General features: G+C 55.7%; 6 protein-coding genes across 6 annotated transcripts; 4 read left to right on the top strand and 2 right to left on the bottom strand.

Moving 5' to 3' along the window:
• Window positions 1–3,450: 3,450 nt before the first annotated feature.
• On the top strand, window positions 3,451–6,578 carry B0T15DRAFT_414325 (uncharacterized protein; the record flags this gene model as incomplete). The annotated part of the gene is made up of 7 exons (XM_062865439.1): window positions 3,451–3,836; window positions 3,894–4,131; window positions 4,183–4,239; window positions 4,289–4,603; window positions 4,657–4,900; window positions 4,947–5,091; window positions 5,141–6,578. Coding segments are annotated over exons 1-7 (2,595 nt in total), but the record flags the coding sequence as incomplete, so codon positions are not given.
• Window positions 6,540–7,754, top strand: B0T15DRAFT_414323 (Tetratricopeptide repeat-domain-containing protein; the record flags this gene model as incomplete). The annotated part of the gene is made up of 2 exons (XM_062865438.1): window positions 6,540–6,626; window positions 6,753–7,754. Coding segments are annotated over exons 1-2 (1,032 nt in total), but the record flags the coding sequence as incomplete, so codon positions are not given.
• A 168-nt stretch (window positions 7,755–7,922) lies between these two features.
• On the top strand, window positions 7,923–8,506 carry B0T15DRAFT_529774 (uncharacterized protein; the record flags this gene model as incomplete). The annotated part of the gene is made up of 1 exon (XM_062869130.1): window positions 7,923–8,506. A coding segment is annotated over exon 1 (479 nt), but the record flags the coding sequence as incomplete, so codon positions are not given.
• Window positions 8,507–13,534: 5,028 nt separating this feature from the next.
• On the bottom strand, window positions 13,535–14,266 carry B0T15DRAFT_529766 (uncharacterized protein). Its single transcript, XM_062869129.1, has one exon. The coding sequence runs from the start codon at window positions 14,236–14,238 to the stop codon at window positions 13,999–14,001; it is 240 nt and encodes a 79-aa protein (XP_062723045.1). The 5' UTR covers window positions 14,239–14,266; the 3' UTR covers window positions 13,535–13,998.
• A 972-nt stretch (window positions 14,267–15,238) lies between these two features.
• On the bottom strand, window positions 15,239–22,538 carry B0T15DRAFT_394431 (uncharacterized protein; the record flags this gene model as incomplete). The annotated part of the gene is made up of 8 exons (XM_062864727.1): window positions 15,239–15,732; window positions 15,800–17,393; window positions 17,454–18,005; window positions 18,063–20,041; window positions 20,102–20,311; window positions 20,372–21,836; window positions 21,920–22,196; window positions 22,252–22,538. 8 exons carry the CDS (start codon window positions 22,536–22,538, stop codon window positions 15,239–15,241), a joined length of 6,858 nt encoding a protein of 2,285 aa, XP_062723044.1.
• Window positions 22,539–23,310: 772 nt separating this feature from the next.
• Window positions 23,311–24,898, top strand: B0T15DRAFT_492749 (putative O-methylsterigmatocystin oxidoreductase; the record flags this gene model as incomplete). The annotated part of the gene is made up of 2 exons (XM_062866881.1): window positions 23,311–23,490; window positions 23,543–24,898. The coding sequence occupies 2 exons, from the start codon at window positions 23,311–23,313 to the stop codon at window positions 24,896–24,898; spliced, it is 1,536 nt and encodes a 511-aa protein (XP_062723043.1).
• Window positions 24,899–24,936: the final 38 nt, after the last annotated feature.

Raw genomic sequence — 24,936 nt, 5'->3', positions numbered from 1 at the left:
TATATATAGTCCAGGCTCCTAGAAGGAGTGTGGGTAGACCTCGTGTCGGTCTCGCCGATAGAACCTAGGACGAAGGCGTTGGGCTAGGAGCTAGTGCGCCTCTAGAGCGGCGATAGATAAAAAGTGCGACAAAGGGAGTGCCTGCCACGACTTCAAGTAGACGCTGTTTGGTTGTTTGTACGCTGGTGAAGAGCTCGGATCACTTTGTTCTAGGCTATACTCAGGTCGATCGATTGGGACAACGTTCGCGATTCTCTAGAATCGGGCTGAATTTTCACATTTGAGGCTGCTCTACGAAGCAGAGGTAGATAAGTGTCATCATAGGAATGTTGATATAGAACACCATCACTAGTTAGATTATAATACAATGGTTGTACACTCCCTATACTAGAGCACCGTTCATGATATATAGAATAGGAGCATTAAATATCTATGAACAGTCTAGATAGAGAAGACTTTAGCTTACGGCAGTTAAGATAAATATGATCACGTAGGCACGCTAGAAGGGAACGCTCCCGGAAAGAGCTAGAGATCGAGCATTTTCGTTAACGCTAGTTGGTCCAGCTATTGCCTGGTCACCTAAGATGAAAGTATCTCTGTATGTTCTCAACCCGAATAAGAAATTACGGAAATTGCGTCGTATAACTAGGAGAAGAAGGCCTATCGGAGGATTGGACGATAGCCGCAGAGAAAGATCTAGGGAAAGACTTTCTAAAATGGCAACTTTTGTGGCAAATCTGCCTTTCTACGCGTATAGACGAGACCCTGGTGTCGGTAGTAGGAGCAGACGCTTTTCATCTGGTATAGGAGGAGAGCCTTGTAGAGCGCGATGACCCTCGCTTGCAGCATGGGCGGGATTGATTCAAGAGACTCGTCGATATGATCCTTTTTCAAGAGCTGTTCGGACAGGGCGCAATACCAATCCATTCGGGAGACGACGTGTACGATGCCGGCAAGGTTGGATCTTGTCGCTTTCGCAGGATTCAGGAGGATCTAGACAGAGATAAGTGGATGGAGCCGGGCCTTGCAATGGGCTGACTTACCTGCAATCCGACGCAGACACCAGCCTAGGGAAGCGTAGCCTGCGGGACGTTCTAGATGGCCGCATCGATGGTTGGCTTCGCCGAGAGAATGAAGACCAGACGGACTGCACTGCACAGAATCGCGACGGCAAGACCTTGAAATTTCCGAATCTTGGAGGCTGCGTTAACGACGTCAACGGCATGTACGACGTTCTTATCAGCGCCGGCCGCCAGTGGAGGACGAGGAATCCTGCTCGACACACCACAACATTGTACAAGAGCTGAAGCGCATTACGGACATTGCAACCCTAGGTGATCTCGTCTACATCCACTATTCCGGCCATAGGACCTGCCTATGAATTCTTTGGAGCATCCACCTATGTTGAGCGGCAATCCTGCCATGTTACGGCCATAAGGGGCAGCGAGGTCGACCTGGATGTCGGGAGTGTTCAAGGCGTTGCGGTTGGGGCTCTGTACGATGTCTTCCCAAGAGCATTCGACTCTAACTCTGGGGAAGACGATCTACGACTGCAAGCAAAAGTGGCTAGGGTCTCACTTTTTCAATCAACTGCAGTCATGCTCCCTGGAAGCTCAATTGCAAATGACGGCCGCGAATGGTTCGCCGTCCTCCGGCAATGGGCCCTCCCAAACACATCGGAAGCACGGTTCATGACAGGTGACCAGGCACTTCTTGCAAAACTCGAGGTAGAGCTTGAGAAGTACCCTGGCATTGAACTTAGCGATGATGCGAAAGATGACGCTAGCTTTACGGTCAAGTTGACCAAGAGCGCACTTACGAGATATTCCAAGACGGCCTTCGACTGCCGCGTCTACCTAGAATCTCGGTGAGCGACGAGTCTGGCATCGACAAACTGGCCTACACCCTCAGCCATGTGGCCCGTTTCCAGGCTTTGCGGAAACTAGTCGAAAACCCGCCGAGGCACCTACGAGCGGAAAAGTTTAGGTTCGAAATCTATTCTAACTAGTCTTTGGCGCCAAACACAACAAACGCCGATATTTCGGTACAAGATGGCAGTGTGCTGGGTGTATCGCTAACATATGACGGCCCTCTGCCAGTGGTTTATGCCTCGCTGTTCTGCTTCAAAACGTCGTGGGGTATCTCTAAGCTCAACCCTAGCTTAGACGAAGAGCAGGTCTCCTATCCTGGAACACTAGGAATACCCATCTCAGAACTCGAGATGACTATGGAGATCCCTGACAAGAGCCGCGCCGATGATCCCACAGATATCACCGACGTCTTTGTTATGTTCGCGTCGACTGTAGATCATGTATCCTAGGATGAGATTTTCCTGGACTCGCTTCCTATAGACGGGACAGTCGGAAAGTTGCTGATTAGCGCTGAACAGGGGAATTTAGAACATTGGGACAGGAAAGTTGTGAAAAAGAAAAGCGGGGAGCCAGGATAGATAGCTCTGGAACGCGTCGTATACACTTTCTCCAAAGGGTACTGAAATGTCTAGGGGTCTTCCTTTTCTGTCGCTGGCAGCCGTGAGGGTTAATAGGAGACACCTGTCCAAAAATAACCTGCAACCATAGACTGATCAGGCTCGAATCTAATAGAATGCAATGTCGTTTGTATGCTATGTTCCTAGGTGTCTGGTGCGAAAGCACGACCCACCAACACACTATCATTTAGTGCAAACGCTGGGAAATGCTAACCTTTTTAGGACACATTTAAATCTCGCTTTCTTTCGACTAGAAATATCTGAAGCTGCGAGATATGGGGAGTTGAACGGTATGTAAAGCACACTGGCCGTTTCCCTGCGACTGTTCGCCACGGCACCGTGGCCACCGTCGAGAACAAGGCCAAAGAGCCGGGCTTGCTGGCGCTGTAGGATGTGAGGGCCGAGTTTGCGGCCGAGTGGGCGAGGCTTGCGACGCCGTCGTCGGCGTCGATGGGTGGGGGTGATAAAACACGCACCCTCGTCCTCTGTGGGCTGCTCGCCCGGCTTCCTGCCTTTGTGGCGGGACGGGACGCTGGGAACGTGAGGGCCGCCTGGGTGACGCTCATGACGAATCTGAAAGTCTCTGGTCTAGGGGACCTGACTGTCAACTTCAAGTATGCTGCTGGTATAGAGGGAGACTTTACCGTGTTTGATAGCGGCCTTGAAAAAACCGGGTCGTTGAGCTTGTTTAGGATCAGCGAGGCGGATGAGCAGTTTGGGGATTGGGCGCTCAGGGTTGGAATGAAGAGCTTGGCAGTTGACGCGAAGTCGCGGATATGGTTGATTGTGAGGTATCGGAAGCCGCCTTGTGTACCCCACCACGCATCAAAAGCCAACCAAGAGCGGGGTCTGATAGCACTCCATAATATCTTTGTTTCATCCGTATCAGATTGGCTCGTCTGTCAAAGCTGAGGCTATGATGTCAATCTGTTGCACTTTTCTATCAAGAAAACTGCTGAGCTAGTCAGCGAGTGCAGCAATGCCAGGTTTCGTTCTCGCTGACCATTCTCTGCAGCCACGTGCTTGGCAGGGTGTTGCGGCTAAATTTAGCTCGTTGTAAATCGGGCAGCCGCTCGCAAAGAGGAAAAACCCAGAAACCTGGATCGTCGTGCCCGGCCCACCTCTGAACCCCACCACAGCAGCGGATCGCGATCTGACAGACCGAGACGCACGATCCCTTCCGCAGCGGAATGCGACAATTCTTCCGCCGGCGGCCGAAAGCCGTAGCAACCGGGCCGGCAGCTGAGCACGACCCGCCGGAACAGTCGGTTGGGGGGGCTTCCTCCTCGCCCAAGACCTTCCCGTCAGGCATCAAACTGCTTCACAGTGCGGCACACGCCACTGTCGAGTACGTACACTTTCACTCCAACTTATAGTAATACAACCACTAATGATCCCTGTCCAGCATCGTCTTTGTCCACGGCCTGACTGGCGATCGCGAGAAGACGTGGACCGCCCGCGGCGCGTCCGAGCCGTGGCCCAAGGCCCTCCTCCCGTCCGAGCTCCCGACCGCGCGCGTGCTCACGTTCGGATACGATGCATATGTGGCAGACTGGCGGGGAATAGTGTCGCAGAACCGGATTGGCAACCATGCATGGAATTTGCTCACGTCGCTTGCGACGTACCGAGAGAGGGACGAAACGGTAATATTTCCGGCCGGCTTGTGTGGTGGCCGGTTACACTGACGGCCGTAGAACGAGCGACCTATAGTTTTCGTTTGCCATAGCTTGGGAGGGCTTGTTTGCGAAGATGTACGTGTACGTCTCTGAGTTTGATGAAGCGCGCTAATGATTGTGGCAGGCGTTGGTAACGTCGAGACAGCGGCCGGAGAAACACCTCCGGAACATCCTTCAATCGACCCGGGCAATCGCCTTCCTCGGAACGCCGCACCACGGTGCAGGGCTGGCCAGATGGGCTGAGCTCCTATCCCGTTACGTCGGCCTCGTCAAGCAGACAAACACCAAGATTGTGGCAGTCCTCCGACAGGAGTCGGAAATGCTAGCGCGGATTCAGGACAGCTTCCATACCATGGTTATAGCACGCAGCAAGGAGGGACAAAGGCAGATTAATATCACCTGCTTCTTCGAGGAGCTACCTCTACTAGGCGTTGGCCAGGTAGGCGCGAAAGCATGGCTTCATCGTACGCGGTTGATTAACGAGCGGCACAGGTGGTGCCGCAGCACTCGGCAATCCTCCCGGGGTACATCCCGATCGGCATCCACAGCAACCATATGGACATGGCCAGATTTGCCTCTGCAGACGACCCCGGGTTCACGGCTGTCTGCGGGGAGCTTCGCCGGTGGATCAAGGAGATGGATGCGACAGAGAGACGTCACGAGAATCCGCCCCCGTCGACCGATACCAAGAATGCAGGGGACGGACAGAGTGGACGTACGAGCTCATCCGCACGATGTGGGTAAATCCATCATACGCTCATAGGTCAGACTAAGAAGAATAGTTCTGGTGCCGTACACCAGCAATCCGGACTTTGTTGGGCGTTCCGAAATTCTCGAAGAGCTGAAGAGCCAGCTCGGCCACGGGCAGCTTTCACCGGCCGGCACGCCGCAACGGAGAGCATGTCTCCATGGGCTGGGTGGCATCGGGTAAAGGAAGTCATTCTCACTTTCCATATATCATACTGACGAACACTAGGAAAACGCAGATCGCGCTGGCGTACGCGTTCTGGCTGCGTGAGACGCACCCGGATGTGTCGGTTTTCTGGGTCCACGCAAGCAACAGGGAGCGGTTCCGCCAAGCATATGCTTCCATCGCACAAGAATGCCAGGTCCCCGGCTTTGATGATCCCAAGACAGATGTGCTGGCGCTAGTGAAAAGGTGGCTGGAGAAGAAAGATCGCGGCCGGTGGCTCATGGTGATCGACAATGCCGACGACACGCAGCTTTTCTTCGGCCAGCAAGGGGAATCCGAGAATGGCAGTGCATCCAACCACGGGGAAAACCTTGGGCGATACCTTCCCGAGTGCTCGCACGGCGCTGTTCTTGTCACAACCCGGAACAAGCAGACGGGCTCGAGGCTGACCAAGGGAAAACGTCCTATCGAAGTCGGCAGGATGGACGACGACGAGACGGCCCAGCTGATTCGTGTACGACTTGACGGAGTCGACGCCGCTTCTGGCGAATCCTTGGCGCTTTCTGCTCGGCTGGAGCACCTCCCGCTTGCGCTCGTCCAGGCGGCGGCGTTCATGCAAGAGAACACTATAATGATCAGCCAGTACCTTCGACTTTTGGATGAGAGCGACCAGAACTTGGTCAATCTGCTCAGTGAGGAATTCGAAACGGACGGCAGAGACTCGGAGACGCCTCGTGCAGTGGCGGAGGCGTGGATCCTCTCATTTGAGCAGATCCAACGACAGAATGGCTTTGCGGGTGAGCTTCTTTCATTGATGAGTCTCCTCGACCGGCAGGCCATTCCGTTGGAATTTCTATCCCGCTATAGTGAGCGGCAGCGGGACGAAGAAGCCAGGGAAGAGATACAGCTTACGAAGGCTTTGGGGGTTTTGAAGGCGTTTTCGTTTATCGCCGAGGATAAAAGCCATGGATTCGACATGCACCGGCTTGTGCAGTTGGTCACTCGGAAATGGCTTGACAAGAATGGCAAAATGCACTGGTTTACGGAACAAGCACTGGTGACGGTGTCGCAAGCTTACCCGTTTGGCGACCACGAAAGTCGGGCGGTGTGCAGCGCATACCTCCCGCACGTCTACGCTATACTGCGATATGAGGGCACCGGGTCGGAGGATGAGAGGTTGGCTAGGGCATCCCTTCTCCATTGTGTTGCCGGATTCTTCCGTTACCAAGGTCAAAGGAAGGATGCGGAGAAGTTCCAGTTGCAAGCAACACGTCTACGAGAGGAACTGCTGGGAGAGGAGCACCCCTCCACGCTGGCCAGCATGAGCAACCTGGCGTTGACGTACTTGGATCAAGGCCGATGGAGGGAGGCCGAGTCACTGGGGGTGCAAGTGGTGGAGACCGGGAAGAGGGTGCTGGGAGAGGAGCATCCCTCAACGCTGGTCAGCATGGCTAACCTGGCATCGACGTATTGGAATCAAGGCCGGTGGAAGGAGGCCGAGGCGCTGGGGGTGCAAGTGATGGAGACCAGGAAGAGGGTGCTGGGAGAGGAGCATCCCGACACGCTGACAAGCATGGCCAATCTAGCGTCGACGTACCGGAATCAAGGCCGGTGGAAGGAAGCCGAGGCGGTTGAGGTGAAAGTGATGGAGACGTTCAAGAGGGTGCTGGGAGAGGAGCACCCCGACACGCTGCTTAGTATAGGCAACCTGGCATTGACGTATTGGAATCAAGGTCGATGGAAGGAGGCCGAGGCGCTGGGGTTACAAGTGATGGAGACCAGGAAGAGGGTGCTGGGAGAGGAGCACCCCGACACGCTAATTAGCATAGGCAACCTAGCATCAACGTACCGGAATCAGGGCCGGTGGAAGGAGGCCGAGGCGGTTGAGGTGCAAGTGATGGAGACGAGAAAGAGGGTATTGGGAGAGGAGCACCCCGATATAGTGACAAGCATAGGCAACCTAGCGTCGACGTACCAGAATCAGGGCCGGTGGAAGGAGGCCGAGTCTCTGGGCCTGCAAGTGATGGAGACGAGAAAGAGGGTACTGGGCGAGGAGCATCCTGACACGCTGATCAGCATGGCTAACCTGGCGTCGACGTACCGGAATCAAGGCCGGTGGAAGGAGGCCGAGTCTCTAGGGCTGCAAGTGATGGAGACGTTTAAGAGGGTGCTAGGAGAGGAGCATCCGTCAACGCTGGTCAGCATGGCTAACCTGGCATCGACTTACCGGAATCAAGGCTGGTGGAAGGAGGCCGAGTCACTGGGGGTGCAAGTGATGGAGGCAAGAAAGAAGGTGCTAGGAGAAGAACATCCCGATACGCTGACAAGCATGGCGAACCTGGCGTCGACGTACTGGAACCAGGGCCGATGGAAGGAGGCCGAGGAGCTACAATCCAGGGAACTTAGCATTTGTTCGAGGGTACTGGGAGAAGAGCACCCCGACACGCTGGCCAGTATGGGCAACATGGCGTTGACATACCGGAATCAAGGCCGGTGGAAGGAGGCCGAGGCACTGGGGGTGCAAGTGATGGAGACCAGGAAGAGGGTGCTGGGAGAGGAGCACCCCGATACGTTGATTAGCATGGGCAGCATGGTGTTGATATACTCGAATCAAGGCCGGTGGAAGGAGGCCGAATCGCTGGGGGTGCAAGTGATAGAGACAAGAAAGAGGGTGCTAGGAGAGGAGCATCCATCAACGCTGGTCAGTATGGCTAACCTGGCATTGACGTACTGGAATCAAGGCCGGTGGAAGGAGGCCGAATCGCTAGGGTTGCAAGTGATAGAGATGTTCAAGAGGGTGCTGGGCGAGGAGCACCCCGACACGCTGATCAGTATGGCCAACCTGGCGTTGACGTACTCGAATCAAGGCCGGTGGAAGGAGGCCGAGTCTCTGGGGCTGCAAGTGATGGAGGCGTTCAAGAGGGTGCTGGGAGAGGAGCATCCGTCAACGCTGGCCAGCATGGCTAACCTGGCATCGACTTACCGGAATCAAGGCCGGTGGAAGGAGGCCGAGTCTCTGGGGCTGCAAGTGATGGAGACGTTCAAGAGGGTGCTAGGAGAGGAGCATCCCGACACGCTAACCAGCATGGCCAACCTGGCGTTGACGTATACGAATCAAGGCCGGTGGAAGGAGGCCGAGGCGGTTGAGGTGCAAGTGATGGAGACGAGAAAGAGGGTGCTGGGAGAGGAGCATCCCGACACGCTGACAAGCATGGCCAACCTCGCCTTCACCTGGAAGAGCCAGGGCCGTCTCAGCGACGCTCTGGAGCTGATGCAGAACTGCCTTTATCTCCGGCGGCAAGTACTCGGCTCAGATCATCCTCATACTGTCTCTACCCTTTCTCTCGTAACCGACTGGTTGGACAAGAAAGACAACGGAGATAGCTAGGGCCATTAGGGTCATAGTAATGCAACTGGCCTGTCGTAGCATCCCAGATCTTGACCGTGTTATCGTACGGCGCCGACGCGAGCTGTGCCGCATCGTGCGACCAGGCCAAGGAATTGACAGGCCTGCTATGACCCTTAAGCGTCAAGATACACTGGCCTGTCATAGCATCCCAGATTTTGACCGTGTAATCGTCGGACGCCGACGCGAGCTGTGCTGCATCGTGCGACCAGGCCACGGACTTGACAGCGTCGCTATGCCCCTCAAGCGTCTGAAGACATGCATTCCAATCATCTAGGAGGAAAGTCGCCATTGGATGACAAGACCTAGTTGCCGAATGTAGAAGCGGTCTGGTGCAACGATTAGAAACGGCTTTGACATACACCGCAAACCATCCACCGCCCTAGGCTCCCCATGCCTTACTCAAAGGAACAACGCTTTCCCCAGTCCTCCTGGCCCTCCACTGAACTCGACATGGAGCTCCGGAATCACGCTCAATTGGAGCTCCAGGCAGTGAACCTGATATACTTAGTAGTCTTACTGAGCTCGGCGACAAAAACAGCCGGCCGCAAACCATATCAGACTGTGATCTAATTGTGTAATCCACATCTTTAGGTCTGGGAGCGATTCCGTCTGGGAGGAGATCGAGGAGGTCTACATGGCAGCCCCACTCGTTGGAGTGGCGGCTTGAATACAAGTCAGTTATTATCGAGGATGTGATGGTGGTCCTTTTTGGATACTCTTCGTTGTCTGCTCTTGTCCACTACCCCGAAACTCATGAGGCATCGCTGTGTGACACGCCATACCCAAACGCCTAGGGCCCATTAGTCTGAGAGTCTAGCAGACGTATATTCAGGCTGGCCGGAGCTTTCTATGTACATTTAGAAATATACTTAACCCCGTCAGGAATTCATCGTCAACAGAGAAACCCGAAGCTGCTCTGCAGTGTCCAACGGATGGAGCGAAACGCGCTTCAACACAGTCATTTTTGTCCTCGTAAACCCAAAATCCCACAGCTTGAATCTGCCTACATGAGCCTAACGCTGTGCGCTCAGAGGAGTGTAGTGTTCGTGTCCCGGCATTTCCGCTAACCCCGCATCTCGGCGGTGCTGAGTCTGGTAGTCGTAAGCGTCACGACCCGACCCAACAAGCTCATATGGACCCCTTTGGCCGATGGCTGGTGCGCGGCTACGTCGTTCGACCAGAGCTCTGTTGGTGGCGAAAAACCTTGGTTGCAATGAGGCCGCTTCTAGCTCTGGTTTCCCCCCATATACCGGCTGAGAGGTCGTGCTGCTGGTTTTGGACGTGCGCTGCTTAGCTGTGTACCGCCGACCCAGGAAGGAGCTGCGCAGAATGAGGATAATGCCTGCTATAGAGCCTGCAACAGCGCCGGCGATGACCGGTGTATTCGAACTGTTATTTCCTGCGGGGTCTCTGCTAGTAGGATTGTCGCTATTGTTAGAGGCTGGGCCCTATTGTCCTATAACTAATCGAGCTGCTTCGCGTCGCGGAATACTTGCAGCGTCTTGTCGGGGTGCCTTCGTAGTTACGGAAGCCGCCTTCTTGTCCCTCGCTTTTACATATAAATCCTCTGTATCCGCTTAAAAGGGTCCAGAACTAGTCGCTTTAAGGACAAGAAACCGCCCCCTTTGAACAACAACGAAGAAGGTGTCGCTATTTCAGGGAGGCTGAGAACATGAATCTAAAACTGGTATTTCATTTTCATTTTGGGTCGAGTTACTGACTCAGTAGAGTTTAGGTTATGTGCTAGAACGCTTTCTAATAGTTGAAACGGTAGGGAATGCATTTGCGCTTAGTTTTTACTAACGTACATGATAAGCGAGTAACCCAGACAAGCGAATGACCCACTCTCCACTACCCTACACACATTATCCTCAATTACAAAACAACAGAACTATCAACCAACTACAATTACATCAGAAACGGCTGAATCAGATGCTTCTGCAACCTCCTGGCAAGTGCGGGCATTATGACCAGGCTTGCCGCATACACCACAGCACCGAACCTTCGTACGAGCCCCCCCTGCACCACCACCATCTCGCTGCATTTCTTATGCCACCTCCCCAACCATAGCCTTTTGGTCTAGTAGATCCTTTGCATCTTCCACTGCAAGTGATCCTCCAAGCTATATACGCGTTCTTTTGGCTCTTCGGCGCTTGCTTAGTGCCTCGTTGGCCTTGCGGAGCGAAGCATTCTCTGCCTATAGGAGAGCCACCTGGTACATTATAGCTATTGTACTCTTTGTCAGCTGGTCCACAGCAGCCAACATCGAAGTCGGGGAGCTATTTTGGTGGGTGGCAATACGAGTCTTGATAAGCGTTGACTGTGAGTTGGCTTCTCGGGTATTTGTCATGAATTAACCTGCAGCGGCCGGTGGGGCCGACCTGCATGGTCTGCGGGCGACGCCTGCGTCCAATCGTTCCGGTCCAGGAACGGACCAATCAGAAGAGGATCACACTTGGCATAGGGAAGGCTTGGTGATCCAGGTATAAGGCTCACAAGGGATCACTGGTGATCCAAAGTGATCCAGTATGAGGGATCACCGGAGGGAGGCCGTGATCCATAGGAAGAACCGTAGTATATAGGATAGCTAGTCACTCGTTCTAGAGGACTCTGGGAGTTCCCCAGTGAGCATTTACAAGCAATAGCCTATACCTATTGTGCAGACATTGCGGCAAGCATTGTTGTGAACCCTTTGGCTTCACCGAGACCTACAGTCCGACTAGCAATTACCTTCGACCGGCGAACCCTTTCAGAGGCAGGACTGCCTGTGGTTTCGTCATAGTATTGTGTGGTATCTGGAAGACCCAAGATTGTATAGTGCCCGGCCATGAGGTTAGGGGTGTTGGTATACGAAGCTTGATATCTAGCTTCGAAAGCACCCTCTCTGGATCGTACGGCATAAGGCTAGCCCCTGCAAAACCGCCCTATATATTCCTCTTGGTGATAGAGGCAAAGAAGGCCGTGCGAAAGGTATAAAGGAACTCGAGCTTGCTTATATGGTTGATATATACGCGTATTAAGTCCTCGATCTAGCAACCGTACGCCTGCTTCAACGGCCCAAAGCAGCCAACATCAAGTGGCTGGAGGATGTAGGAGGAATGTAGAGGTATATAGAGCGTGATAATGTTGTTCTACTGGCAGTAGAGCTCGAACTCGGTTGAATAGTGGCTTTTATGGTCATCGAGGATCAATAACCGGTATTTGCCCTTTATCCGAGGCGCTATATGGTAGTTGAAGTGCTTGATCCAATCAAGGCCTACCGTATTAGTAGTCTAGCCATTCTCGGTGGTTATAATACGCCAGTCGGCAGGGAGGTTGTACTCGGTATATTAGTTGGCGAGGTAATATTGCGCCGCTAAGATAAACAGAGGGATAGCCCAGTGTCATGAATTAACCTGCAGCGGCCGGTGGGGCCGACCTGCATGGTCTGCGGGCGATGCCTGCGTCCAATCATTCTGGTCCAGGGACGGACCAATCAGAAGAGGATCACACTTGGCATAGGGAAGGCTTGGTGATCCAGGTATAAGGCTTATAGGGGGATCACTGGTGATCCAAGGTGATCCAGTATAAGGGATCACCGGAGGGAGGCCGTGATCCATAGGAAAGACCGTAGTATATAGGATAGCTAGACACTCGTTCTGGAGGACTCTGGGAGTTCTCCAGTGAGCAATTACAAGCAATAGCCTCTATCTATTGTGCAGACATTGCGACAAGCATTGTTGTGAACCTTTTGGCTTCACCGAGACCTACAGTCCGACTAGCAGATACCTTCGACCGGCGAACCCTTTCAGAGGCAGGACTGCCTGTGGTTTCGTCACACCTAGCCAAGGGCATTGACGCCTTAGATCACCATCGCCCATTTACAGTTGCCAGGCTGGGCTAGCTTCGCCTTGCCACGGCCATCCGAGGTTGTAACCACCATGCCCAGGAAGATAATGCCCATTATAAACCCAGTCTTGTCGAAATTATAGATATTGTCATCTACGATACTATACTTGGCCTTAATATTCTGTACAAGGGCAAACCACTCGCCAATGACCTTTGGATCCTCATACTTTACCCTCTGGTAATTGTATCTTCGCGAATAACGCGTATGGAGCTCTGGCTGGCGTTTGACAAACCAATATGCCCAGAGCTTGCCGACAGGGGGCGCATCGCGTACGCGTAGCAGTTAGTTGGCCATATCTTCTACACCACGTAGTCTCGGCGGAAAAGCTCACATAGATAGCTCAATAATATATTGAACAATAGCCTCCTCTTTAGATTGGGTAAGCTTCTTCGAATTGGCTGGAAGATCGCGTCGTATAGGCCGGCCGGTACATCGGTAGCCGAGGGTTGAAACTGGCACGTTATAGAGCTTGGCCGCGGCTCGAAGGCTTAGTTCTATATCATTTTCAAGAGCTTTGAGGGCCAAGGTTACCCTAGCTTCCTTTGAAGTGGAAGACATCTTTAGTTGTAGGAAAAACGCGTTGTTAGAGGTAGATGAGGAAGGACGCGTTGTGCCAAGAACTTAGTGTCCCGCTCGCTGATATGTCCCGCTCGCTGATATGTCCCGCTCGCTGATATGTCCCGCTCGCTGATATGTCCCGCTCGCTGATAATGTACGTTATTTCTTTTCGAGCGTAATAGGATGCAAGATAGGATCACCTCGGAAATATAGAATGCCGGTCTGAAGACTTTCCTTGTGGACGAACTCATTCAACCCTTGCAGGGCGACCGTAATGTTATGTGGCTGCCGGATGGTTACGGTAACGCGTTCTTCCGCAAAGTGAACGGTTTTATAGACTCTGTTTCTTTCGCAAAAATCATTCGGGGTGAACTTTTCGGGGGGCAAACTGGGACTTTCCTCCCCAGATTCCCATGTGAGAAGCAGATTGAGATGGCCCCTATCAGCCGCGCTCTGAAATGGGTTGTTATAGAGAACATCGAGATCATATCCTACTAGGATCGCATTGCCTCCCCTTCCGCAGTTGTATCGGCCGTGGAATTGGGAGAAGTCAGCCTGAGTCAAGATGCTTGAGCAGACACGGCTATGCTTAAACTTTGGTTTCTTGCGATTGTTCTAATGGCACTATCCTCTTTTGTACCGCTCTGCCGAATGCATGGTCCTCAAGATGGCTAGCAATTTGCAATTGCATCTCATCAGGGAGTCCGTCTAGCGTGTTAAGGGGGAGTTTTCGCTAATCATGAGAGCAACCATCCTACAGCTATGATCAATGGCATAAGGCATCTGTAGGAAAGTCGCTGCCGAGTTAGCATGGAAGAGAGATTCTTTATCTTTAGGAAGGTCTTAGCCAGAATAGCATTGAACCACCATTCTGACAGCGGCAGGGTCCAGTGTATACAGCGGTATCGGCCGATGAATCTTTTCCTTCGGGTAAGTCGGTAACCAAGTCGCGGAGGAGCGCCGACTTGGTCCAAGTAGCATAAGGAACCTCAATAAGTTGTCTATTATTAGTAGTCAGTGTGAGGTTTTCTTCAAATAATGCAGGCATTGTACGCTTATTAGTAGTCATCTTGACAGAACATAGTTGAAACGCACTCGGGTTAGTGGGGTGTGGTTTATATCTTCAGTCTTAGCTGACTGGTCATTTAGCGGCAAGGGCAAAACCTCTGAAGGGCTGATATCGGATCTTGTAACTGTGAGAAAAGCTCGATGGGTTTTGGCTGCCTGCCGTGGACGGAATTGGACAAGCCAGAATAAAAGAGTCACAATATCATTCGGCAGGTTTGATACGGACAACATAGACATTGGGAGCGCCGGACTGCGTGTCTTTGGCGGAATCCAGACACAAAGATCAGGAATTGCGCCGGTCAGAACCTACGGCGGAAGAAGACGGCAAGTATTACCTGTCGCTTGGGCCGTATGTGCAGTATGGCGGTAACTATAGCGGGGGCGATTAGGCTCCGTGTGGAGCCTCAGAAGTTGCCTCAAATCGTCTCTTCGGTTAAACTTCTTATCGCAGAAGTCACACTTCATCATCTCTAGATCGAGACCGTGTTTCCTAGAGTAGGTTCTTTATAGGGGATTTGGAAAGGACAAGAAAAGGGATAGATAGAAACACCTGTCTTTACTAACGAATTAGTTTTGCCTTGTAGAGCTATAGGTCCGAGGTATCACAGCAAGGAGCGGCCGCACTGAGCACTTGGCCAAGATCAGGGGTTTTCTGACCTCCTGGAACGTACATGGCCGCTTCCGTCCGGCCATGGACAACATTCCAGTACGTTGATTGCATTGGCAGGCAAGGGATCCCAGCCGCGATCCCGGAGCTGACCAACCCATTGCCGGACTTGTACCCAGTAGAGGGAAACCCACCGCAGGGCTGGGGCCTCACATTCATGCAGAGCAATGGCGGTTCAACGGGCCGCTCGCCAGGCACCGGCCACTGGGCGGGTCTGGCCAACACTTGGTGGTGGTGCGATCGCGAGCACGGCGTTGCCGGCGTGGTCTGTACGCAGATACTGCCCTTCGCGGACCCGGCCGTCTTCGGGCTCTGGGCGCAAGTGGAAACAGAGGTATACAAGGCGGTCAAGGAAGGGAAATAGTCTGCCCGGGTAAGGAGTCTTGCACTTGAGCATCAGCGCGGGGAGAGGGTGTGAAGTTTCTGGGTCGCACGTTCGCGCTTGGGGTCGAGTCTACTGCCATCGGTATCTAACTTGAATTGCTCAATAATGGAGCTTGGAACACATGGAGTATGGACTTCGAATCCATTAGCGCTTCTCTAACCCTTGGATACAGCACCTTCATCTATCTAGCTTAGGAACCCAATCTCTTTCCAAACATAGACATACTTCCGTACGACCTCCGCACTGACGGGACCGGCAGCGGCTAATGTGGGCGAGTGCTCGAGTGCGTGCGTGGGGTCCAACACGAGCCTGCCGCAAGACATGCGCTCGTAGTTGGTCTCGAGAAACTCGGCGAGTGCCGAAGCCGGGTTGTTCCGCGGTGGTGCGGCCTTGACGCGTTGCGTCCACTCGCGCAGGGGAATCAAGTTCGGTATCCCGAGCGCATCGGCCAGTACCGAGTTCAGCTCCTGCCAGGGCTGGCCGACCGGGTTCTCAATGTGGTAGAAGGCGTAGCAGTCGGAGTCGGCCAGCCCCAGGTCGGCGAGGGCGCTGGCGATGGTGTTGACGGGGGTCCAGTATGCGTGCCCGTCGACGTCGGGGAGCGCGTTGAGCGTCTGGGACGATCTGACGATAAAGCCAAAATGCTCCATGGGGTTCCAGTACCCGCTGATGCTAGACCCTGTGCCGTGTCAGTACACCCCCTACGGGAAATTGAAGAGCACGTGGCAAAAAGAGACTAATCTTACCGGCGATCTGGCCCAGCCTCACGGTCATGGCACGGAAGTGCGCTGGGTGCTGCCTCAACAAGGCCTCGAGCATGCGCTCGCACCCCCACTTGGCCTCGGCGTATCCGACCGGGAGCAGCGACTCGATGCCGACCGCGTCCTCCGGCACCCGGCTGCCCCGGTAGTTGCCCACGACGCTGATAGAGGAGACGAGCTGGAAGCCGCAGCGGAACCCCGCCGGCCGCCTCCTCACGATAGCACTTGCGAGGTCGACCAGGTTGCGCATGACGGCGAACTGGGGCTCGAAGCCGGACAGGGGCCTCTTGACGCTCATGGGCCACGCTTGGTGGACGACGTGGGTGACGGATGCCGCGAGGTCATCGTAGACTGCCTCCGACAGTCCGAGCCGCGGCTTGGACGTGTCGGCTTGCAGTACCCGAAGCTTGGAAAGGAGCTGATCGGGGAAGTGGACGCCCTTGTCCTTCATTGCCTTCTTCTGGCGCGCCGCCGCCTCGGTCTTGTGCTCACGGTTCAAACACACCACGGCCCGCACGTCCGAGCGATGGGCTAACTGGAAGGCTAGGTGGCCTCCGAGGCTTCCGGTGGCTCCGGTGACGAGAACCACTTTGGCGTTGGCGTCGTACGGCGTTGCGTCCCCGGACGTGCATGGGACAGGGGCCACGAAGCCCGCCGTGTACTTGTCGACGTAGTCGTCGATGGCCTTCTTGCGGCTTTCCAGCGCAGCCGTGTCAGCGGCTGGTGTAGTAGTCTTATTGGCGTCAGAAATGTCGAGACGGGGAGCTTCTGACGTGTTTTCCATCGCTTTTTCGTTGTCGATGTGTTGACTCGAACCCGCCTTCCCATCCTGCAGGCCGGAGCCCCCTTGTTTCGGCACCTCGGAACCTGCGCGACCACCCAGAGTCTGCTTGAGATCTGCAACTGTCGGGCACTCGAGAAAGAGCGACTCGTGCTGGATGTCGAGCTCGAGCTCGTCCCGGAACCGGCTGACAATGACCAGAGACAGCAGCGAGTCGACTCCGCAATCCGAAAAGTTGCTGTCGTCCGTCAAGTCTTCTCTGGCGACGCCGCTCTCTTCTGAGATGATCTGGATGGCGCGATCAAGCTGGGCCTTGGAAAGACCCGGGGCCTTTTCGTGGTGGGTGGAAACACTAGAGATATCCGTTTCTTCCTCGTTGCTCGACTCGGTGCTCGGAGTTGCGGTAGAGCCGGTGGTCTTGGGCTCCTCTCCTCCCAGGAACGCTTTAAGGTCGCCAATGCTGGGGTACTCATAGAACAGCGAGTTGAAGTCGAGATCTAGGTCCAGTTCTTCCTTGAAGCGAGCCGTAATGGTGAGCCCCAAGAGGGAGTCGATGCCCACGTCGGCAAAGACCGTGCCGTCAGTCAGATCCGACTCGGCGAGACCACTTTCTTCCGCGATGATGGAAATAGCCCGCGTGATGGTTGGCGACGAGGACACGTTTTGTCTGGCACGTGGCCCGATGTCGGCCGTTGCTCGAGGCAGTGCCGGCTTCACCTCCTCTCTAGGCAGCTGGTTGGGCTTCTTCTTCTCACTGTTCAGGATGGCCCTCAAGACCCGGCGCGGAACACCTTGCATCTGTGAGCGGGAGTGAGTCAGCATCTACATGAGAATTATTTGGCACCAACACAGGCATACCGCGAATTTTGTAAAGTGGGCCACGATCTTGTCACCATCCAGGACGCTCACTTCGCCCTGCCACAGCCGGTCTTTGCCCTCCACCATGCGCGAATAGGTAGTGTAATCCCGAGAGAAGTCCATGTCCTCAAAGACCTGGAAGGAACCCCAGCCGTGGTTCACAAAGACGTCCTTGTCCAGGTCGTTGTAGTCGTTGCAGTTCATGGAGAAGCCGGCAGCCCAGGTCAGGCCGTCGATCAGGCCGGGGTGCGTGTGAAAGTGCCCATCTTTGTGGAAATCCTTGAAGCTCAGGCGGCTGGAAGCCTCCAGCGTCTTGCTGTTGAGCACAATCTCCTCCACGGCCCGGTACCCGTCGTGGAATCGTGCGAGGGGACGGATGGCGCGGTACGCCATGGCACGGTTGAAACGAGCCGTGGTGTGCGTTTGTAGTCCGTCTCGCAGAGCACTCATCTTCTGCTTGATAATGGGAACTTCCAACTGCAGCTTCTTCCGAAGACTCCCATCGTTGAACCGCACCGTACAATGCGAGTGTTCCTGTAACTTCTCGTGGTCCTGCACCGTGTTAGTCTAGTCTCAAGCCGAGATGTGTAGAAGAAAGAAGCAACGCACCAAGGTCATGAACTTTACAGAGGCCGCATTGGCGGCCCAGTCGGCATCCGCTTGCACGCGGAGGACTTGGTTCGCATTGGCGTCCGTCCTCAGTATCAGAGCCTTCAGGATTGTCATATCGCTTATCTCGAGGCAACTGTTACTCGTGGTCTTCTCTGGGTGGTATCGATCCAACAGATGCCTCCCCAGTGCGAGGGCGATATCTGTATAGACTGCCGGGGTGCAGAGCGGGACGCCGTCAACTTCGTGGCCCTCGATCAACGGGCGGAAATCCTTCCTGGCGACATCCGACTCTGCCACGATACGTGCTGTTTGCAAGCCTCCCGACTCTTCCACGACACGGTGGATGGTGGTGCTCTCGAGCTTGGTGGCGGCGGTGATAGTCAGGGGCGGATCCCCCTTCCTCAACGACCAGTCGTTCACGTACTGGATCCAATAGGGCTTCAGGTCCCAGCTATACGCCGGCAGAGGGAGCACTTTACTGGACGACAAGAAGTCCCGGTGATATAACGGCCATGCGATATCCGCGCCCATGGTGTAGAGCGTCTTGAGTGTGGTTGCCAACAGCTGGAACGCCGGTCGTCCTCTTTGGCAAGAAGCAAGAGAGGTGACGGTGTGGCCGAGGACGGACTTGATCATGCCCGAGACGGCGGGGTGTGGGCCAATCTCCAGCGTGACGCCGTTTTCGGGAATCAGCTGGCGGCTGTTGGCAATGGCCAATGCTTGCATCATGTTGACCGGTTGTCGAGTGTGGGACGCGAGGTATTCGGGGCCGAAGACACCCGCGCCGACAACGACTTGGCCATCCAGCGGACACAGGACGGGGACCTTGGCCTCGGAGTAGGTGACGTTCCGTGCGATGGTCTTGAACTCCTCCAAGATCGGATCGACCTGGGAAGAGTGAAAAGCGTAGGGCACCTTCAGAGGGGTCGTCTTGATCCCGGCATCCGTAAGCGTCTTCCGGACCACCACCATGTCTTCGTTGGTCGCCGCCAGCACGGTTTCGACGGGCGAGTTGACGCATGCGACCTCATACGCCGTCACGTCTCCGGCTTTGAGGGTCTTCTGGATCTCGTCTAGCGGCCCCTTTACCACCAACATGGTGTGGGTGTCCTTGGTGCACTTCTCTTGGAGCAGACGAGCCCGGGTGCCGACGAGGTAGATGGTATCCGCGTCGGAAAGGACTCCGGCGGCGTTCAAGGCGGCGTACTCGCCCAAGCTGTGGCCGACCACGGCGGTCGGTGCCAGGCCCCACGACGCCCACAACTTGGTCAGGGATATTTGCATGCAGACGCTGGCTAGCGGTACCGTCATGGTAGGAAACTGTCCGATGTCCTGCTGATCGGCTCCCGCCTGTATGATGGGTAGCATGGACGCGAAGCCCAGCGCTTGACCCATGCGGTCCAATCGGCGCATCTCGGTTCTGAAGAAAGAGACATTCTCAAACAGCTCCTTTCCCATCCCAGGGTACTGTGCGCCCTGTCCAGTGTAAGCGAAGACGACCTTTGGCGAGCCCTTGGGTCGGGTCATGCCGGCCTGGTGCTCGAGTGCGCTGTCGATCTCGCGACAAAGGTCCAGGCTGCTGGTGCCCGTCAGCATGACACGGTGCTGGTGGTGGATGCGCCGGGCGGTGGTCGTGTACGATAGGCGGCCTAGAGGCACGTCGGGGTTCCGTTGCAAGTACCCGAGTAAGGACCTCAAGTTCCCCTGTAGCGACGTCCCGTTCTTGGCAGAAACGGCGACGACGTGATGGCTTCTGGGGTCCGCGGGTGTGCTGTCGGCGGACTCCGGGTCCAAGGGGCCATCTTCAAGCAGCAAGGCCGTGTTCCCGCCGGCGGCACTGAAGTTGTTGATAAAGGCTCTCCGAGGCTTCCTGGGATCGGTACTCCTTGCCCAGCGGGTTGGCTCGCGGGCTATATGCACATTACGCTCGAGCAGATCAGTCGGAAAGCGGTGGTTGATCTTGGTCTTAATGCCACCTTGAGCCCGAGTCGTTAGCTTCTTCTTGTCCACTTTTTCAACCAGGAGGGCCCGCTTACAATGCGGCACTATCGTGTCTTTCTGCATCATCAGGAGCACCTTGATCAGGCTGGACATGCCCGAAGCGGCTTCGCCGTGGCCGATGTTGGCCTTGGCCGACCCCAGGAAGAGAGACTCTGCCTTCGTTCGGTTGGCCCTCTTTGATTGCTCCGGACGCGGTGCGAACGTATCGAGAACACTGGACATCTCGCCCGCGTCGCCTGCCTGGGCTGAGTGTGACGGAGTTAGCGAAGATCTGCCATACGACACCCCGAAGCCGAGCCACTTACTTCCTGTTCCGTGCATCTCCACATACCCAACCGTGTACGGATCCACGGCGGCCTGGTTCAGAATCTTGTTGAAGACGGCGCGTTGGGCTCCGACATGCGGCCTGGTGATGGACTCGGACTCGGCCGAGTGGTTGGTGTAGGCCCCCAGGATAACCCCCAAGACGGGATCCTTGTCGGCGATGGCGTCGTCGAGGCGCTTGATAATGACCGTCCCCACACCCTCTCCACGGCAGTACCCATCGGCGCCGTCGTCAAAGGTCTTGCAGTTGCCCGTCTGCGAAAGAAAGTGGCCCTTGTCGAGTCCCGCAGTCATGTCCGGGTTCGTCAGGATGTTGGTGCCGCCGGTGATTGCCGTGTCAATGTCCCCACGCCAGAGGCTGTTGCAGGCCAGGTGGATGGCGGCAAGGCTAGAGGAGCAGGCCGTGTTGACGGCGAAGCTGGGGCCGCTGAACTTGAAGAAGTAGTTGATGCGCCCTGGGATGAAGGCCATGTTGCCGCCGGGAATGAAGTACGTATCGATATTCTGGGCGCTGTTGGTCTCGAACCAGTCTTGGCTGGTAACGCCGTAGAATACCCCCACGCGGTCTCTTCTCGTGGAGGGCGTGGCGTCGGGGACGATGCCGGCTTGCTCGATGGCCTCGTACGCCGTCATGAGCGCGATCCGCTGCGCCGGGTCGATCTGCGGCGCCTCCCGCGGCGAGATGTTGAAGAACCGAGCATCGAAGCTCGCCGGGTCGTCGAGCCAGCACCCGTACGGGGTAATGCTCGTGTTCTTGCGGGCCCCCGTTGGATCTACGTGGGTCCTGGCGTCCCAGTGCAGAGGGGGGACCTCTTTGTGCATGTCGAGGCCGCGGTGCAGCAAATCCCAGAAGGCCTCGTTGTCCTGGGCGCCGGGAAACCGCCCGGACATGCCCACAATGGCCAGCTTCGGCTTCGAGGGATTCGGATACGAGATTGAGTCGGGGTGCTGAGAGCCCGGCGACAACGGCGGAGGGGACAGCAAAGGGGCCAGCGATGTCTGTTTGAGGGAGGTATAGACCAGCTGATCCGCCCTCGTGCCCAGCGCCACCACCTGGAAGGCCTTGGGCCGCGCCCCTTGGAGGTGCGTCTGCAGCCGATCGAGGATTTGAATCCAGCGGATTGGCTGGAGTAGTATATGCTCGACGGCATTTTCCAAGAGCTTTTCGAAGCTGCTGCTCAATTCAACTACGTTGCCACTGCCCGAGAATATGGGAATGTGGGACCATATGCCGCGGCGCTCGAGGCCCTGGAGTATCTCCTCGACGTCCTGGGCCGAGTACAGGTGGGGAGCGTGGTAAGGAGCAAAGATGGGAATACTCTTTGTTGTGAGTTTGTGTAGGCCGTCTGAACTCAGAAGCCGACGAAGCGAGCGCGGCGAGCCGCTGACTGTGATGCCGTTTGGGGCATGGGCGCTGATATATGGTTTGGCATACGGGGGCAACAACTAAGGTTCACAGCAGCGGATATCGTCAGCAGGTGGCCAAGCTTGGAGGCAGCAAGCACTCCCAAGGCGATGCTTGCTCTTACCGTCGTCTTGTTGAAGCTGGCAACCGCGTCGGCAGATGACTGACCCGGGATAACGACTGACCAGCTCTCGTCTTCTACCGTCTCAGCTGCTTCCAATCGTTGTGCCATGCCTGCGACGTGTAGGCCCGTCCTGAAGGCCACGACAACAGCATCGACGGCCAAGGGCACCAACTCGATGGTGCTACGGCTACAGCTCACCGCAGCGGCAGCCAAGGCTCCCGTACAAAGGCCAAGTATCCGTGTGTCGTTGGGATGGAGACCCCAAACGCTTTCCTGGCTGTAAAGAGTTAGAACCCTGTTACTACTCGTCGTTGAAAGGGAGCCCGGCATACCTGATGAAGGTTCCGAGTTGATAAAGACAAGTCAGGGCCATCTCCAGGGCTATAAGTCGTCTACCGCCATGCTTCCATAACAGCAGATCGTCCAGCGAGGTGAGCCGGGGGAGAGCCTCCCTGACCTCGACCGGAAGCTGGTAGATCTCGCGGCGTAAGGCATCATAGGTCTGCTGAAGAAAGGCCTCCAGAACCGGGTTGTCCCTGCCTCGTAGGAGAGTCTCTAGGTGCGGCTGAGCATCAAAAGTTTGGTCTCCGAAGAGATAAAGAGTCTGCTGTCCCGTCATGTTGAAATAGAAGATCACATCTGAGTAGTGGGAAAGTTGAGTTGCTCTAACTCTTGCTTTCGAGGCAACTACATCCGTATTTGGTCCCTATATATCTCGCCTCTAACCGACGGTTGAGCTTCTTCTCGAATCCTCGTTCCATCCTGGGCACGGAGACTTCGCGATACTGGGTTGCTGACTGCATACAACCTGGCCTCTGTCCAGGCCTTTGCGACTCACCTGGCCGCGAATAGCGCTGATAGGCGTATAGCCAATTGTCGGTTTAATACGGGCATAGAAAAAAGGAGGCTTTCCGATTCGCTTTCGTGATGACAGTCGGCTTTATGCTGGCAGTAAGCTGCATGAGCCACATCGCCGGTATACCCGGTAGACCCTGGACCGCTCCTAGTGCCCGTACTAGTCAGTGCGGGATCGCTTCCGGCGCCCTCCGGCTTTACTCGAGTCTCACTCGTCGATGGGGTGATTGAATCACTACGTCGGGCGACCGGAGCAGGCCTTTGGGATCCGAGGCTGATTCTCCGGGGTACTGGCTCAGCAGAAGCAAATTTCATACATCTTGGTGCGTTCCTTCAGGCCTTTGTTGATTTGTATGCCACATACACTGCTTCTGCAGCAAAGGAGCCTTCACCACCATCTTGTTAACAACCGATTTCGGAACACCATGTATGACCTACTCGCTGCCCTATCAAGTTCTCGACTTGCTGCCATCCCCGCCATTTTGCTGATTGCGAGTCTTGCGCTATGGCTCGGCCGCGACCGCCGCTTGGACAGAATGCCTGGGCCGGGAGGACTCCCGCTGATTGGTATTGGAATCAGTCTGCCCGACAAGGCCCACGTCCGCTTTCGTCAATGGGCTTCGCAGTATGGCGAAGTCTTCAAGTTGCGCGTTGGCTGGTTCGACTGGGTCGTCATCAACAGCCCTCAGGCGATGCACGAGATTCTGAACAAACAGGTAGCCCAGTCCAGCCCGGGTCGTCATGAGCAGTGCCCTAACCGCGCCGTAGTCCATCCATACTTCCTCCAAGATGCCCGCCCCACTGGGAAACGATGTAGTCATGGGGGGCATGCGCATGTTCACTCTGCCGTATGGCCAGAAATGGCGCACCTACCGCAACATATCGCACCAGCTCCTCTCGAGTACCATGACGGCCACCTTCGTGCCGTCGCAGGAGTACGAGGCCAAGCAGCTCCTCTTCGACCTGGCGACTGACAACAAGAACCAAGACGAGTTCCAGATGCACATACGCCGCTTCGCCTTCAGCATCATGATGACGAGCACCTACGGGATGCGGGTGACCAACTGGGACGACGAAAACGTGCATCACGCGCTTGCCAGCGCCCGCATCCTCGGCCAGATCACGCGCGCCGGCGCCTTCGTCGTGGACGAGCTTCCTGTCCTGGCGAGACTGCCCGCGTGGCTCCAGCCCGGACGGCGACAGGCCGAGGCGTACGCCAAGCCGATGCTCGAGGCCAAGATGCTGCTCTGGCGCAACCTCCAGCGGCAGGTGGCAGAGGGGAACGCGCCCGTGTGCTACGCGCGCGAGCTGATGGAGAACAGCGACGGCTGGCGCAAGCAGGGCCTGCGGGACGAGGACGCGGCCTGGGTCGCCGGCGGCAACCTGGAGGCCGGGTCGACGACCACTTCCGTGACGCTGCTCAGCCTGCTGCTGCACCTGGCGGCGGCGCCGCACGTGCAAGAGACGGCGCACGCCGAGCTGATGCGCGTCGTGGGGCCCGACCGGACGCCCACCTTCGACGACATCAAGGACCTGCCGTACGTCCGCGCCTGCGTTAAAGAGGTGCTCCGGATGCACCCGACGCCCTTCTGGGGTATCAAGCACTTTGCGGATGCCGACGTAGTCTACAAGAATTATGTCATCCCCAAGGGAACGATTCTTCTCGGCAACACCAGCTTCCTGCATTACGACCCGGACCGCTACGAAGAGCCGTTCGAATTTCGCCCGGAGCGCTATCTGGGCTTCCCCAAGTACAGCTCCGAGTACGCCAACCAGGGGGACCCCTACCAGCGCGATCACTTCACCTTTGGCATGGGGCGGCGCATCTGTCCCGGTTCACGGCTTGCCGAGAACTCCCTCGACATTGCGCTTGCCAACGTCCTGTGGGCCTTTGAGGTTCGGCCGCCACTGGTAGACGGGGTGGAGGCTGCTGGTGTGGATGTAAGCGACGACGCTTGGGACGACACGAGTTTCCGCGGCCCCAAGCCATACAAGATCCGCTTTGTGCCGCGCTCGAAAGACCGGCTTGAGCGGGTACAGTCGCAGTGGGGGGAAGCTAAGAAGGAGGGTTACATCCTGAGAGGCCAGAGGGTAGACGTCAACGGCTATGTTCAAAAGACTTAGATAATTACGGAGAGGCGCAAACCATTGCACACAATGTA

The sequence above is a fragment of the Chaetomium strumarium genome (genome assembly GCF_033439665.1).
Source record: "Chaetomium strumarium strain CBS 333.67 chromosome Unknown B0T15scaffold_3, whole genome shotgun sequence".
Lineage (NCBI taxonomy): Eukaryota > Fungi > Ascomycota > Sordariomycetes > Sordariales > Chaetomiaceae > Chaetomium > Chaetomium strumarium.
Note: the sequence above shows the minus strand (reverse complement) of the source record. Positions and strands in the feature narration are given on the sequence as shown.

Coding starts and splice junctions, on each gene's coding strand:
- B0T15DRAFT_529766 (XM_062869129.1), bottom strand. CDS start 14,238: ATGTCTATGTTGTCCGTATCAAACCTGCCGAATGATATTGTGACTCTT.